This window comes from Amphiura filiformis, chromosome 11 (assembly GCF_039555335.1).
Source record: "Amphiura filiformis chromosome 11, Afil_fr2py, whole genome shotgun sequence".
Lineage (NCBI taxonomy): Eukaryota > Metazoa > Echinodermata > Ophiuroidea > Amphilepidida > Amphiuridae > Amphiura > Amphiura filiformis.
Genome location: NC_092638.1, coordinates 41,316,723 through 41,334,437, shown reverse-complemented (window position 1 = coordinate 41,334,437; position 17,715 = coordinate 41,316,723). Strand labels below are relative to the sequence as shown.

Genomic DNA, 17,715 nt, shown 5'->3' with positions numbered 1-17,715 from the left:
TTTTAATACCCTTGTTTCATATTGATAGCATATATTTTGTTGTGCAATGTGTTCAATTAGCCTATAATTTAACATGCTCAAGTAGTGTAAAATGCTTGTGGGGTGGTTATCACACCCAGGGGGCCACTCACATAAATGGTCCGATGCATGCGTGACCAAAAACAAGTAAAAAGGGGTTTTTTTTTAGGCAAGGCAAGTTATGCGCATGATGCATTTAAGGTCTAAAAACACTGATTTTCAAGAATAAGGGTATAGTTTTCTGAATCTGAACAACTTGTTTAGGGTACCTTTTCAAATTTTTAGTAAATTACAAGTCCAAAAAGGGTACATTTTGTTTGCATTTTTACTAGCCAAAAACTCATTAGGGGGTAAATTCTATATTAAATTACCTTATTAAGGGGCTAAATTTGTTGGTAGGGTAAAACTCGTTTAGGGGGTGTTTGAAAAATACTTGGTCATGCATGCGTACACTGTGATATTTGAGTGCTCCCGGTTACCACAAAAACAAAAATAGAAGATTAGTGAAATATTGATATCATGCAAACCAGAATAATAACATTGTGGAATTAGTAAACAAAATAACACTCTGTATATTTATGTGTCTGTAATTTCAAACTTTTTACACTGTGTGGAGAATGAGAAATAAAGCAATTTAAAACATATTTAAACTTGTTATCAAACGGTCGGTATTCTATTATTATTGGTGTCAGTTTAAATACTCCTCATTATAACTTGAGCTATTTCTTATCTATCTTGGAAATATATTATCTGATCGCTAAGTGTTTTATCAATACACATCGCACATGCACGCTATCCACTACTTCATCAATTACCACTATCAGCGCAAGCTGATAACACTAAAGCCGGATTGCAGCACAGTAATGCGAGCCGTAATATCGTGTTGCTATCCACGCTGGCTGCCAAGCACACTAAATCAACCAGTCAGATGAAAGATTTCATTATCATATATTTCGAGTAACAATCAGCAATATAGTTTAACATAATTAAGCAACATACCGTTGTAAAAGCAAGCTGTTTCGGGTGTCTTGTCTGCCGCTCTATATATTCCATCTTTGTTTCGACATATCCGAAGCATTTTTTGGTCAGCCAAAAATGAAATAATATTCTCTTTTATGTAGTCCTGTATTTTGACCGTTTCTTACGGATATAAATTCACAGTCTGTAAGATAACAGTTTCTAGGTCAGCACTGAAGTCTCCGTCTAATCTATGTGCGATGCGGTACCGAGCTCGGCAGCAGGTTGTCATACCATGGTGATTGCATCGGGAATATAACGTAGAGGTCGTACAACCTATTTCGATTCGAAGAAAATATAATCTCGCGCAGGGGACAATGAAAACATAGGCCTGCATTTTATTTCAGCCATAAACTAACATTCAGTATATATCGCTATAAAATATCGCTTTAGGGTTCATATACCACAAAATCCCCCTGTGAAGCGGTTATCTTCAGAAGATAGCAAGCAAAAAATAATAATAATGATATTTAAAAAAACATTAAAAAAACCATTGCCTAGCACGCGTTGTAGATCATGATTCAGTACGGCGCGAAGCGGCAAAACTGCATTGAAAGGGGTTGCGCGCTAAGAGAAAAATCGGCATTAGGCCGACTGCAGAGCTATAAAGAAATGTAAAAATGACGAAGCTGACCAAAATAAACGGCACTTATCAAGCAGAGATTATCATCTGCCTGTTTCTCTTTTTTTCTCTAAGTATTTCGTGATCCTAGCATCCTCTTTTTATGACATTTTTCAGTACATATCCACGAAAAAAGCATATTCCCAAAATTTCAGTTGATTCTGATATTGCGTTTGCGAGTTATGCATGATTAGGTGTATTACACTGCTCCATAGACAATACGTTGTAATTTCACGATATCTTTGCTAAACGAATTAATCTGCAAGGAATATTTTGTACATAAACATTATGTAGCCAGAGGTTTCCAGTGATATAAAAATCTCAACTTTTTTGAGAAAAGTGCATGGGGGATGAGGCTGTGGATCACGAAATGCCCTTTTAATAGCGCGGCATATAGGCCGAATGTCGATTTTTTAAATTCGGGCAGAGTAACCGTGCGCGTTTTAGGATTTTTTCGCTATATCTACTGAAGATAGCATTTAGAATCTCATCCCTAGTCATTGCATCTTTCTACTCTAGTAATGTTTTACATTATTTGCTCTAAATTTTTACTTCATCGTGTAGCGGCGAGTTTTTTCTTTCTAATACATCAGTCCCGATCAGAAAGTTTACAGCGATATTACAGACTCATCACTTTCCGCATCTGACTGTTTCTCTATTTTTACCCCTTTTTTCAAACAGCGCGGCATATAGGCCGAATGCCTTTTTTTTTTATTCACGCAGAGTAACCGTGCGCGTTTTAGGATTTTTTCGCTATATCTACTGAAGATAGGCCTAGCATTTAGAATCTCATATAGTCCCAAATTAACGCCTATAGTCCCAAATTAAACTAAAACAAACTGTCGCAACATTTGACATTTTAATTTGATTCTCAGTAGATATAGCACCAGTAGGCCATAATTCAATTCGAAAATATATATCTCGCGCAACGGACAATGAAAACATAGGCCTGCATTTTATTTCAGCCATATATTAATATTCAGTAGGTAGAACAAAAAAACACATGCAATTAAAATTATAAACCAAAACAAAACGTAGCAACATTTGAAATTTTAATTTGATCTTCAGAAGATAGCACACCAATAACATGATTCTATAAAATATCGCTTTAGGGTTCATATACCACTATAAAATCCGCCTGTGAAGCGGTTTCCGGTAAAAGTTTATCACGCCTATAGTCCCAAACTTTGCATAAAAATTCTAGAAAATCGGTACAATATTAACAATTTTAGTTTTGAAAATCGTGTTTTACTAGAACTTGTGAATGTGATCTCTACAAATTTGAAAGGAAAATGCGAAAATTTGAGTGATATTTACGATTATGTGCGCATAAACAAACGAGGTCAGAACGCGGTTAGCAGTCGGATGTAAACACGGGAAAATGTGGCCTTTTTATAATTATATAGCACTAATTTTCTCAAAAATTAGTCGGACCTAAAATGTGTAGTCATTTTCAGAAATATTTTGTAGAATTTTGTTCTCGTTAAGATGATATCAAATATATATTTCAAAGTTGGACGTAACTCGACTTATAGCCAAAACGCGACCCCTATTTAGCACGTAAAGTGTATGGAAACCTTATTTGTAGTATGTACCCTTTATCTCGTTCAGCAGACAAAAACGACAACCAACGGGCATTTAAATTTGAGCTATCTGTAGTTGATAGCAAAATCACACGAATCCGACAAACACCAAAATGACATAAAAAGATAAAGAAATGTAAAGGCTTTATTTCAAAGTTTGTTTCAGCGTCATACGGTATTCGGTTCTTGAGATATTTCAATTTTAATATTACCCATGTAAATCAATGCAGGAGCTCTATAGACACCGGCACCAGAATCGAGCAAATTACGGCATGTCTCGCCAGATTTTCTTTTTGTATAAAAATCGGCACTAGGCCGAATCAAAGCTATAAAGAAATGTTAAAATGACGAAGCTGACCAAAATTGCTATCTTCAGATGATAGCAAGCAAAAAATAATAAAAAATAATGATATTAAAGAAAAAATTAAAACAAACAAACATAGGCTAGCACGCGTTGTAGATGATGATTCAGTACGGCGAGAAACGGCAAAACTGCATTGCTCGCTCAGAGAAAAATCGGCATTAGGCCGACTGCAGAGCTATGAAGAAATGTAAAAATGACGAAGCTGGCCAAAATTTAAAACGGCACTTATAAAGCAGAGATTATCATCTGCCTGTTTCTTTATAGTTACCTCTCCCCCCTCCTTTTTTTTTTTTTTTTAGCGCGGCATACCGTAAAACCCCGTCTACAAGCATATAGTGTGCTTCTGATAAAAGCTACATTAATCCAGTCGCCATTATGGAGTTTGAGCAAATAAATTACGGATCCAAGCATATACAAACAAGTATTATTTTAAGACCGATCTATTGTATTGGTATATTAACGCTTACTTCGAATTAATTAAGCTTTTATAAAAAACACTATATATGCTTGATGACGGGGTTTTACGGTATAGGCGGAATGCCGATTTGTTTTAATTCAGGCAGAGTAACCGTGCGCGTTTTAGGATTTTTCGCTATATCTACTGAAGATAGCATTTAGAATCTCATCCCTAGTCATTGCATCTTTCTACTCTAGAAGTAATGTTTTACATTATTTGCTCTAAATGTTTACTTCATCATGTAGCGGCGAGTTTTTTCTTTCTAATACATCAGTCCCGATTAGAAAGTTTACAGCGATATTACAGACTCATCACTTTCCGCATCTGCCTGCTTCTCTATTTTTACCCCTTTTTTAAACAGCGCGGCATATAGGCCGAATGCCGATTTTTTTTATTCGCGCAGAGAAACCGTGCGCGTTTTAGGATTTTTTTTCGCTATATCTACTGAAGATAGGCCTAGCATTTAGAATCTCATATAGTCCCAAATTAACGCCTATAGTCCCAAATTAAACCAAAACAAACTGTCGCAACATTTGACATTTTAATTTGATTCTCAGTAGATATAGCACCAGTAGGCCATAATTCAATTCGAAAATATATATCTCGCGCAGCGGACAATGAAAACATAGGCCTGCATTTTATTTCAGATATTAATATTCAGTAGGTAGAACAAAAACCACATGCAATTAAAATTATAAACCAAAACAAAACGTAGCAACATTTGAAATTTTAATTTGATCTTCAGAAGATAGCACACAAATAACATGATTCTATAAAATATCGCTTTAGGGTTCATATACCACTATAAAATCCGCCTGTGAAGCGGTTTCCGGTAAAAGTTTACCACGCCTATAGTCCCAAACTTTGCATAAAAATTCTAGAAAATCGGTACAATATTAACAATTTTAGTTTTGAAAATCGTGTTTTACTAGAACTTGTGAATGTGATCTTTACAAATTTGAAAGGAAAATGCGAAAATTTGAGTGATATTTACGATTATGTGCGCATAAACAAACGAGGTCAGAACGCGGTTAGCAGTCGGTACCCTTTATCTCGTTCAGCAGACAAAAACGACAACCAACGGGCATTTAAATTTGAGCTATCTGTAGTTGATAGCAAAATCACACGAATCCGACAAACACCAAAATGACATAAAAAGATAGAGAAATGTAAAGGCTTTATTTTATTTCAAAGTTTGTTTCAGCGTCATACGGTATTCGGTTCTTGAGATATTTCAATTTTAATATTACCCATGTAAATCAATGCAGGAGCTCTATAGACACCGGTACCAGAATCGAGCAAATTACGGCATGTCTCGCCAGATTTTCTTTTTGTATAAAAATCGGCACTAGGCCGAATGCAAAGCTATAAAGAAATGTTAAAATGACGAAGCTGACCAAAATTGCTATCTTCAGATGATAGCAAGCAAAAAATAATAAAAAATAATGATATTAAAGAAAAAATTAAAAAAAAAAAAACATAGGCTAGCACGCGTTGTAGATGATGATTCAGTACGGCGAGAAACGGCAAAACTGCATTGCTCGCTCAGAGAAAAATCGGCATTAGGCCGACTGCAGAGCTATAAAGAAATGTAAAAATGACGAAGCTGGCCAAAATTTAAAACGGCACTTATAAAGCAGAGATTATCATCTGCCTGTTTCTTTATAGTTACCTCCCCCCCCCTCCTTTTTTTTTTTTTTTTTAAATAGCGCGGCATACCGTAAAACCCCGTCTACAAGCATATTGGAGTTTGAGCAAATAAATTACGGATCCAAGCATACAAACAAGTATTATTTTAAGACCGATCTATTGTATTGGTATATTAACGCTTGCTTCGAATTAATTTAGCTTTTATAAAAAACACTATATATGCTTGATGACGGGTTTTACGGTATAGGCGGAATGCCGATTTGTTTTAATTCAGGCAGAGTAACCGTGCGCGTTTTAGGATTTTTCGCTATATCTACTGAAGATAGCATTTAGAATCTCATTCCTAGTCATTGCATCTTTCTACTCTAGAAGTAATGTTTTACATTATTTGCTCTAAATTTTTTACTTCATCATGTAGCGGCGAGTTTTTTCTTTCTAATACATCAGTCCCGATCAGAAAGTTTACAGCGATATTACAGACTCATCACTTTCCGCATCTGCCTGCTTTCTATTTTTACCCCTTTTTAAACAGCGCGGCATATAGGCCGAATGCCGATTTTTTTTTTATTCGCGCAGAGTAACCGTGCGAGTTTTAGGATTTTTTTTCGCTATATCTACTGAAGATAGGCCTAGCATTTAGAATCTCATATAGTCCCAAATTAACGCCTATAGTCCCAAATTAAACCAAAACAAACTGTCGCAACATTTGACATTGTAATTTGATTCTCAGCAGATATAGCACGAGTAGGCCATAATTCAATTCGAAAATATATATCTCGCGCAGCGGACAATGAAAACATAGGCCTGCATTTTATTTCAGATATTAATATTCAGTAGGTAGAACAAAAAACCACATGCAATTAAAATTATAAACCAAAACAAAACGTAGCAACATTTGAAATTTTAATTTGATCTTCAGAAGATAGCACACAAATAACATGATTCTATACAATATCGCTTTAGGGTTCATATACCACTATAAAATCCGCCTGTGAAGCGGTTTCCGGTCAAAGTTTATCACGCCTATAGTCCCAAACTTTGCATAAAAATTCTAGAAAATCGGTACAATATTAACAATTTTAGTTTTGAAAATCGTGTTTTACTAGAACTTGTGAATGTGATCTCTACAAATTTGAAAGGAAAATGCGAAAATTTGAGTGATATTTACGATTATGTGCGCATAAACAAACGAGGTCAGAACGCGGTTAGCAGTCGGATGTAAACACGGGAAAATGTGGCCTTTTTATAATTATATAGCACTAATTTTCTCAAACATTAGTCGGACCTAAAATGTGTAGTCATTTTCAGAAATATTATGTAGAATTTTGTTCTCGTTAAGATGATATCAAATATATATTTCAAAGTTGGACGTAACTCGACTTATGGCCAAAACGCGACCCCTATTTAGCACGTAAAGTGTATGGAAACCTTTTTTGTGGTATGTACCCTTTATCTCGTTCAGCAGACAAAAACGACAACCAACGGGCATTTAAATTTGAGCTATCCGTAGTTGATAGCAAAATCACACGAATCCGACAAACACCAAAATGACATAAAAAAGATAGAGAAATGTAAAGGCTTTATTTTATTTCAAAGTTTGTTTCAGCGTCATACGGTATTCGGTTCTTGAGATATTTCAATTTTAATATTACCCATGTAAAACAATGGAGGAGCTCTATAGACACCGGCACCAGAATCGAGCAAATTACGGCATGTCTCGCCAGATTTTCTTTTTGTATAAAAATCGGCACTAGGCCGAATGCAAAGCTATAAAGAAATGTTAAAATGACGAAGCTGACCAAAATTGCTATCTTCAGAAGATAGCAAGCAAAAAAAAAAAAAATAATAATAATGATATTAAAAAAAAAAAAAACATTGGCTAGCACACGTTGTAGATGATGATTCAGTACGGCGAGAAACGGCAAAACTGCATTGCTCGCTCAGAGAAAAATCGGCATTAGGCCGACTGCAGAGCTATAAAGAAATGTAAAAATGACGAAGCTGGCCAAAATTTAAAACTGCACTTATAAAGCAGAGATTATCATCTGCCTGTTTCTTTATAGTTACCCCCCCCCCTCCTTTTTTAATAGCGCGGCATATAGGCGGAATGCCGATTTGTTTTAATTCGGGCAGAGTAACCGCGCGCGTTTTAGGATTTTTCGCTATATCTACTGAAGATAGCATTTAGAATGTCATCCCTAGTCATTGCATCTTTCTACTCTAGAAGTAATATTTTACATTATTTGCTCTAAATTTTTACTTCATCATGTAGCGGCGAGTTTTTTCTTTCTAATACATCAGTCCCAATCAGAAAGTTTACAGCGATATTACAGACTCATCACTTTCCGCATCTGCCTGTTTCTCTATGTTTACCCCTTTTTTAAACAGCGCGGCATATAGGCCGAATGCCGATTTTTTTTATTCCGGGTAGAGTAACCGTGCGCGTTTTAGGATTTTTCGCTATATCTACTGAAGATAGGCCTAGCTTTTAGAATCTCATATAGTCCCAAATTAACGCCTATAGTCCCAAATTAAACCAAAACAAACTGTCGCAACATTTGACATTTTAATTTGATTCTCAGTAGATATAGCACCAGTAGGCCATAATTCAATTCGAAAATATATATCTCGCGCAGCGAACAATGAAAACATAGGCCTGCATTTTATTTCAGATATTAATATTCAGTAGGTAGAACAAAAAAACCACATGCAATTAAAATTATACACCAAAACAAAACGTAGCAACATTTGAAATTTTAATTTGATCTTCAGAAGATAGCACACAAATAACATGATTCTATACAATATCGCTTTAGGGTTCATATACCACTATAAAATCCGCCTGTGAAGCGGTTTCCGGTAAAAGTTTATCACGCCTATAGTCCCAAACTTTGCATACAAATTCTAGAAAATCGGTACAATATTAACAATTTTAGTTTTGAAAATCGTGTTTTACTAGAACTTGTGAATGTGATCTCTACAAATTTGAAAGGAAAATGCGAAAATTTGAGTGATATTTACGATTATGTGCGCATAAACAAACGAGGTCAGAACGCGGTTAGCAGTCGGATGTAAACACGGGAAAATGTGGCCTTTTTATAATTATATAGCACTAATTTTCTCAAAAATTAGTCGGACCTAAAATGTGTAGTCATTTTCAGAAATATTATGTAGAATTTTGTTCTCGTTAAGATGATATCAAATATATATTTCAAAGTTGGACGTAACTCGACTTATAGCCAAAACGCGACCCCTATTTAGCACGTAAAGTGTATGGAAACCTTATTTGTGGTATGTACCCTTTATCTCGTTCAGCAGACAAAAACGACAACCAACGGGCATTTAAATCTGAGCTATCTGTAGTTGATAGCAAAATCACACGAATCCGACAAACACCAAAATGACATAAAAAAGATAAAGAAATGTAAAGGCTTTATTTCAAAGTTTGTTTCATCGTCATACGGTATTCGGTTCTTGAGATATTTCAATTTTAATATTACCCACTGTAAATCAATGCAGGAGCTCTATAGACACCGGCACCAGAATCGAGCAAATTACGGCATGTCTCGCCAGATTTTCTTTTTGTATAAAAATCGGCACTAGGCCGAATCAAAGCTGTAAAGAAATGTTAAAATGACGAAGCTGACCAAAATTGCTATCTTCAGATGATAGCAAGCAAAAAATAATAAAAAATAATGATATTAAAGAAAAAATTAAAAAACAACAACATAGGCTAGCACGCGTTGTAGATGATGATTCAGTACGGCGAGAAACGGCAAAACTGCATTGCTCGCTCAGAGAAAAATCGGCATTAGGCCGACTGCAGAGCTATAAAGAAATATAAAAATGACGAAGCTAGCCAAAATTTAAAACGGCACTTATAAAGCAGAGATTATCATCTGCCTGTTTCTTTATAGTTACCTCTCCCCCCCCCCCCCCTCCTTTTTTTTAATAGCGCGGCATACCGTAAAACCCCGTCTACAAGCATATAGTGTGCTTCTGATAAAAGCTACATTAATCCAGTCGCCATTATGGAGTTTGAGCAAATAAATTACGGATCCAAGCATATACAAACAAATATTATTTTAAGACCGATCTATTGTATTGGTATATTAACGCTTGCTTCGAATTAATTAAGCTTTTATAAAAAACACTATATATGCTTGATGACGGGGTTTTACGGTATAGGCGGAATGCCGATTTGTTTTAATTCAGGCAGAGTAACCGTGCGCGTTTTAGGATTTTTCGCTATATCTACTGAAGATAGCATTTAGAATCTCATCCCTAGTCATTGCATCTTTCTACTCTAGAAGTAATGTTTTACATTATTTGCTCTAAATTTTACTTCATCATGTAGCGGCGAGTTTTTTCTTTCTAATACATCAGTCCCGATCAGAAAGTTTACAGCGATATTACAGACTCATCACTTTCCGCATCTGCCTGTTTCTCTATTTTACCCCTTTTTTAAACAGCGCGGCATATAGGCCGAATGCCGATTTTTTTTTATTCGCGCAGAGTAACCGTGCGCGTTTTAGGATTTTTTTCGCTATATCTACTGAAGATAGGCCTAGCATTTAGAATCTCCTATAGTCCCAAATTAACGCCTATAGTCCCAAATTAAACCAAAATAAACTGTCGCAATATTTGACATTTTAATTTGATTCTCAGCAGATAATTCAATTCGAAAATATATATCTCGCGCAGCGGACAATGAAAACATAGGCCTGCATTTTATTTCAGATATTAATATTCAGTAGGTAGAACAAAAAACCACATGCAATTAAAATTATAAACCAAAACAAAACGTAGCAACATTTGAAATTTTAATTTGATCTTCAGAAGATAGCACACAAATAACATGATTCTATAAAATATCGCTTTAGGGTTCATATACCACTATAAAATCCGCCTGTGAAGCGGTTTCCGGTAAAAGTTTACCACGCCTATAGTCCCAAACTTTGCATAAAAATTCTAGAAAATCGGTACAATATTAACAATTTTAGTTTTGAAAATCGTGTTCTACTAGAACTTGTGAATGTGATCTCTACAAATTTGAAAGGAAAATGAGAAAATTTGAGTGATATTTACGATTATTTGCGCATAAACAAACGAGGTCAGAACGCGGTTAGCAGTCGGTACCCTTTATCTCGTTCAGCAGACAAAAACGACAACCAACGGGCATTTAAATTTGAGCTATCTGTAGTTGATAGCAAAATCACACGAATCCGACAAACACCAAAATGACATAAAAAAGATAGAGAAATGTAAAGGCTTTATTTCAAAGTTTGTTTCAGCGTCATACGGTATTCGGTTCTTGAGATATTTCAATTTTAATATTACCCATGTAAATCAATGCAGGAGCTCTATAGACACCGGCACCAGAATCGAGCAAATTACGGCATGTCTCGCCAGATTTTCTTTTTGTATAAAAATCGGCACTAGGCCGAATGCAAAGCTATAAAGAAATGTTAAAATGACGAAGCTGACCAAAATTGCTATCTTCAGAAGATAGCAAGCAAAAAAAAAAAATTAAAAAAAAAAAATGATATTAAAAAAATAAATAAAAAAAAAACATTGGCTAGCACGCGTTGTAGATGATGATTCAATACGGCGAGAAACGGCAAAACTGCATTGCTCGCTCAGAGAAAAATCGGTTTAGGCCAACTGCAGAGCTATAAAGAAATGTAAAAATGACGAAGCTGGCCAAAATTTAAAACGGCACTTATAAAGCAGAGATTATCATCTGCCTGTTTCTTTACAGTTACCCCCCCCCCCTCCTTTTTTTTAATAGCGCGGCATACCGTAAAACCCCGTCTACAAGCATATAGTGTGCTTCTGATAAAAGCTACATTAATCCAGTCGCCATTATGGAGTTTGAGCAAATAAATTACGGATCCAAGCATATACAAACAAGTATTATTTTAAGACCGATCTATTGTATTGGTATATTAACGCTTGCTTCAAATTAATTAAGCTTTTATAAAAAACCCACTATATATGCTTGTAGATGGGGTTTTACGGTATAGGCAGAATGCCGATTTTTTTAAATTCGGGCAGAGTAACCGTGCGCGTTTTAGGATTTTTCGCTATATCTACTGAAGATAGCATTTAGAATCTCATCCCTAGTCATTGCAAATAGGGTGGTAAAGCATTGGAACCGATTACCAGAGCAAGTAGTGACTGCACCCACTGTGGCATCTTTTAAGAAGAATTTGAGAGTCCTGCCGATAGGAATGAAGGACTAATCTACCAAGTATACCAAGTAAGTAAGTATCTTTCTACTCTAGAAGTAATGTTTTACATTATTTGCTCTAAATTTTACTTCATCATGTAGCGGCGAGTTTTTTCTTTCTAATACATCAGTCCCGATCAGAAAGTTTACAGCGATATTACAGACTCATCACTTTCCGCATCTGCCTGTTTCTCTATTTTTACCCCTTTTTTAAACAGCGCGGCATATAGGCCGAATGCCGATTTTTTTTATTCGCGCAGAGTAACCGTGCGCGTTTTAGGATTTTTTTTTTCGCTATATCTGCTGAAGATAGGCCTAGCATTTAGAATCTCATATAGTCCCAAATTAACGCCTATAGTCCCAAATTAAACCAAAACAAACTAATAATGATATTAAAAAAACAAAAAACAAAAAACATTAGCTAGCACGCGTTGTAGATGATGATTCAGTACGGCGAGAAACGTCAAAACTGCATCGCTCGCTCAGAGAAATATCGGCATTAGGCCGACTGCAGAGCTATAAAGAAATGTAAAAATGACGAAGCTGGCCAAAATTTAAAACGGCACTTATAAAGCAGAGATTATCATCTGCCTGTTTCTTTATAGTTACCTCCCCCCCTCCTTTTTTTTAATAGCGCGGCATATAGGCGGAATGCCGATTTGTTTTAATTCGGGCAGAGTAACCGTGCGCGTTTTAGGATCTTTCGCCAGATTTTCTTTTTGTATACAAATCGGCACTAGGCCGAATGCAAAGCTATAAAGAAATGTTAAAATGACGAAGCTGACCAAAATTGCTATCTTCAGAAGAGAGCAAGCAAACAAACAAAAAATGAAAAAAAATAATGATATTAAAAAAAAAAAAAAAAAAAACATTGGCTAGCACGCGTTGTAGATGACATTCAGTACGGCGAGAAACGGCAAAACTGCATTGCTCGCCAAGAGAAAAATCGGCATTAGGCCGACTGCAGAGCTATAAAGAAATGTAAAAATGACGAAGCTGGCCAAAATTTAAAACAGCACTTATAAAGCAGAGATTATCATCTGCCTGTTTCTTTACAGTTACCCCCCCCTCCTTTTTTTAATAGCGCGGCATACCGTAAAACCCCGTCTACAAGCATATAGTGTGCTTCTGATAAAAGCTACATTAATCCAGTCGCCATTATGGAGTTTGAGCAAATAAATTACGGATCCTAAAGAAATGTAAAAATGACGAAGCTGGCCAAAATTTAAAACGGCACTTATAAAGCAGAGATTATCATCTGCCTGTTTCTTTATAGTTACCTCCCCTTCTTTTTTTTTTAAATAGCGCGGGATATAGGCGGAATGCCGATTTGTTTTAATTCGGGTAGAGTAACCGTGCGCGTTTTAGGATTTTTCGCTATATCTACTGAAGATAGCATTTAGAATCTCATCCCTAGTCATTGCATCTTTCTACTCTAGAAGTAATGTTTTACATTATTTGCTCTAAATTTTTACTTCATCATGTAGACTCATCACTTTCCGCATCTGCCTGTTTCTCTATTTTTACCCCTTTTTTAAACAGCGCGGCATATAGGCCGAATGCCGATTTTTTTTAAATTCGCGCAGAGTAACTTCCGTGCGCGTTTTAGGATTTTTTTTCGCTATATCTACTGAAGATAGGCCTAGCTTTTAGAATCTCATATAGTCCCAAATTAACGCCTATAGTCCCAAATTAAACCAAAACAAACTGTCGCAACATTTGACATTTTAATTTGATTCTCAGTAGATATAGCACCAGTAGGCCATAATTCAATTCGAAAATATATATCTCGCGCAGCGGACAATGAAAACATAGGCCTGCATTTTATTTCAGATATTAATATTCAGTAGGTAGAACAAAAACCACATGCAATTAAAATTATAAACCAAAACAAAACGTAGCAACATTTGAAATTTTAATTTGATCTTCAGAAGATAGCACACAAATAACATGATTCTATAAAATATCGCTTTAGGGTTCATATACCACTATAAAATCCGCCTGTGAAGCGGTTTCCGGTAAAAGTTTACCACGCCTATAGTCCCAAACTTTGCATAAAAATTCTAGAAAATCGGTACAATATTAACAATTTTAGTTTTGAAAATCGTGTTCTACTAGAACTTGTGAATGTGATCTCTACAAATTTGAAGGAGGAAAATGAGAAAATTTGAGTGATATTTACGATTATTTGCGCATAAACAAACGAGGTCAGAACGCGGTTAGCAGTCGGTACCCTTTATCTCGTTCAGCAGACAAAAACGACAACCAACGGGCATTTAAATTTGAGCTATCTGTAGTTGATAGCAAAATCACACGAATCCGACAAACACCAAAATGACAAAAAAAAGATAGAGAAATGTAAAGGCTTTATTTCAAAGTTTGTTTCAGCGTCATACGGTATTCGGTTCTTGAGATATTTCAATTTTAATATTACCCATGTAAATCAATGCAGGAGCTCTATAGACACCGGCACCAGAATCGAGCAAATTACGGCATGTCTCGCCAGATTTTCTTTTTGTATAAAAATCGGCACTAGGCCGAATGCAAAGCTATAAAGAAATGTTAAAATGACGAAGCTGACCAAAATTGCTATCTTCAGAAGATAGCAAGCAAAAAAAAAAAAATTAAAAAAAAAAAATGATATTAAAAAAATAAAAAAAAAAAACATTGGCTAGCACGCGTTGTAGATGATGATTCAATACGGCGAGAAACGGCAAAACTGCATTGCTCGCTCAGAGAAAAATCGGTTTAGGCCAACTGCAGAGCTATAAAGAAATGTAAAAATGACGAAGCTGGCCAAAATTTAAAACGGCACTTATAAAGCAGAGATTATCATCTGCCTGTTTCTTTATAGTTACCTCCCCCCCCCTCCTTTTTTTAATAGCGCGGCATACCGTAAAACCCCGTCTACAAGCATATAGTGTGCTTCTGATAAAAGCTACATTAATCCAGTCGCCATTATGGAGTTTGAGCAAATAAATTACGGATCCAAGCATATACAAACAAGTATTATTTTAAGACCGATCTATTGTATTGGTATATTAACGCTTGCTTCAAATTAATTAAGCTTTTATAAAAAAAACCCACTATATATGCTTGTAGACGGGGTTTTACGGTATAGGCAGAATGCCGATTTTTTTAAATTCGGGCAGAGTAACCGTGCGCGTTTTAGGATTTTTCGCTATATCTACTGAAGATAGCATTTAGAATCTCATCCCTAGTCATTGCAAATAGGGTGGTAAAGCATTGGAACCGATTACCAGAGCAAGTAGTGACTGCACCCACTGTGGCATCTTTTAAGAAGAATTTGAGAGTCCTGCCGATAGGAATGAAGGACTAATCTACCAAGTATACCAAGTAAGTAAGTATCTTTCTACTCTAGAAGTAATGTTTTACATTATTTGCTCTAAATTTTTACTTCATCATGTAGCGGCGAGTTTTTTCTTTCTAATACATCAGTCCCGATCAGAAAGTTTACAGCGATATTACAGACTCATCACTTTCCGCATCTGCCTGTTTCTCTATTTTTACCCCTTTTTAAACAGCGCGGCATATAGGCCGAATGCCGATTTTTTTTTTATTCGCGCAGAGTAACCGTGCGCGTTTTAGGATTTTTTTTCGCTATATCTGCTGAAGATAGGCCTAGCATTTAGAATCTCATATAGTCCCAAATTAACGCCTATAGTCCCAAATTAAACCAAAACAAACTAATAATGATATTAAAAAAAAAAAAAAAAAAACATTAGCTAGCACGCGTTGTAGATGATGATTCAGTACGGCGAGAAACGTCAAAACTGCATTGCTCGCTCAGAGAAAAATCGGCATTAGGCCGACTGCAGAGCTATAAAGAAATGTAAAAATGACGAAGCTGGCCAAAATTTAAAACGGCACTTATAAAGCAGAGATTATCATCTGCCTGTTTCTTTATAGTTACCTCCCCCCCCCCTCCTTTTTTTAATAGCGCGGCATATAGGCGGAATGCCGATTTGTTTTAATTCGGGCAGAGTAACCGTGCGCGTTTTAGGATCTTTCGCCAGATTTTCTTTTTGTATACAAATCGGCACTAGGCCGAATGCAAAGCTATAAAGAAATGTTAAAATGACGAAGCTGACCAAAATTGCTATCTTCAGAAGAGAGCAAGCAAACAAACAAAAAATGAAAAAAAAAAAATAATGATATTAAAAAAAAAAAAAAAAAACATTGGCTAGCACGCGTTGTAGATGACATTCAGTACGGCGAGAAACGGCAAAACTGCATTGCTCGCTAAGAAAAATCGGCATTAGGCCGACTGCAGAGCTATAAAGAAATGTAAAAATGACGAAGCTGGCCAAAATTTAAAACAGCACTTATAAAGCAGAGATTATCATCTGCCTGTTTCTTTACAGTTACCCCCCCCTCCTTTTTTTTTTTAATAGCGCGGCATACCGTAAAACCCCGTCTACAAGCATATAGTGTGCTTCTGATAAAAGCTACATTAATCCAGTCGCCATTATGGAGTTTGAGCAAATAAATTACGGATCCTAAAGAAATGTAAAAATGACGAAGCTGGCCAAAATTTAAAACGGCACTTATAAAGCAGAGATTATCATCTGCCTGTTTCTTTATAGTTACCTCCCCCCCCCCCTTCTTTTTTTTAAATAGCGCGGGATATAGGCGGAATGCCGATTTGTTTTAATTCGGGTAGAGTAACCGTGCGCGTTTTAGGATTTTTCGCTATATCTACTGAAGATAGCATTTAGAATCTCATCCCTAGTCATTGCATCTTTCTACTCTAGAAGTAATGTTTTACATTATTTGCTCTAAATTTTTACTTCATCATGTAGACTCATCACTTTCCGCATCTGCCTGTTTCTCTATTTTTACCCCTTTTTTAAACAGCGCGGCATATAGGCCGAATGCCGATTTTTTTTTAATTCGCGCAGAGTAACTTCCGTGCGCGTTTTAGGATTTTTTTTCGCTATATCTACTGAAGATAGGCCTAGCTTTTAGAATCTCATATAGTCCCAAATTAACGCCTATAGTCCCAAATTAAACCAAAACAAACTGTCGCAACATTTGACATTTTAATTTGATTCTCAGTAGATATAGCACCAGTAGGCCATAATTCAATTCGAAAATATATATCTCGCGCAGCGAACAATGAAAACATAGGCCTGCATTTTATTTCAGATATTAATATTCAGTAGGTAGAACAAAAACCACATGCAATTAAAATTATAAACCAAAACAAAACGTAGCAACATTTGAAATTTTAATTTGATCTTCAGAAGATAGCACACAAATAACATGATTCTATAAAATATCGCTTTAGGGTTCATATACCACTATAAAATCCGCCTGTGAAGCGGTTTCCGGTAAAAGTTTAATACGCTTATAGTCCCAAACTTTGCATAAAAATTCTAGAAAATCGGTACAATATTAACAATTTTAGTTTTGAAAATCGTGTTTTACTAGAACTAGAGGTCAGAACGCGGTTAGCAGTCGGTACCCTTTATCTCGTTCAGCAGACAAAAACGACAACCAACGGGCATTTAAATTTGAGCTATCTGTAGTTGATAGCAAAATCACACGAATCCGACAAACACCAAAATGACATAAAAAGATAGAGAAATGTAAAGGCTTTATTTCAAAGTTTGTTTCAGCGTCATACGGTATTCGGTTCTTGAGATATTTCAATTTTAATATTACCCATGTAAATCAATGCAGGAGCTCTATAGACACCGGCACCAGAATCGAGCAAATTACGGCATGTCTCGCCAGGTTTTCTTTTTG

General features: G+C 35.8%; 1 protein-coding gene across 1 annotated transcript in view; it reads right to left on the bottom strand.

Annotated features, from left to right (window-relative positions):
- Window positions 1-1,225, bottom strand: part of LOC140164851 (regulator of G-protein signaling 7-like) — a 118,989-nt gene extending 117,764 nt beyond the window's left edge. The window contains exon 1 of the mRNA XM_072188227.1: window positions 1,018-1,225. Within this exon, the coding sequence (XP_072044328.1) occupies window positions 1,018-1,071 (54 nt within the window). The 5' untranslated portion in view covers window positions 1,072-1,225. The remainder of the gene's footprint in view (window positions 1-1,017) is intronic.
- Between the last annotated feature and the right edge of the window lie 16,490 nt (window positions 1,226-17,715).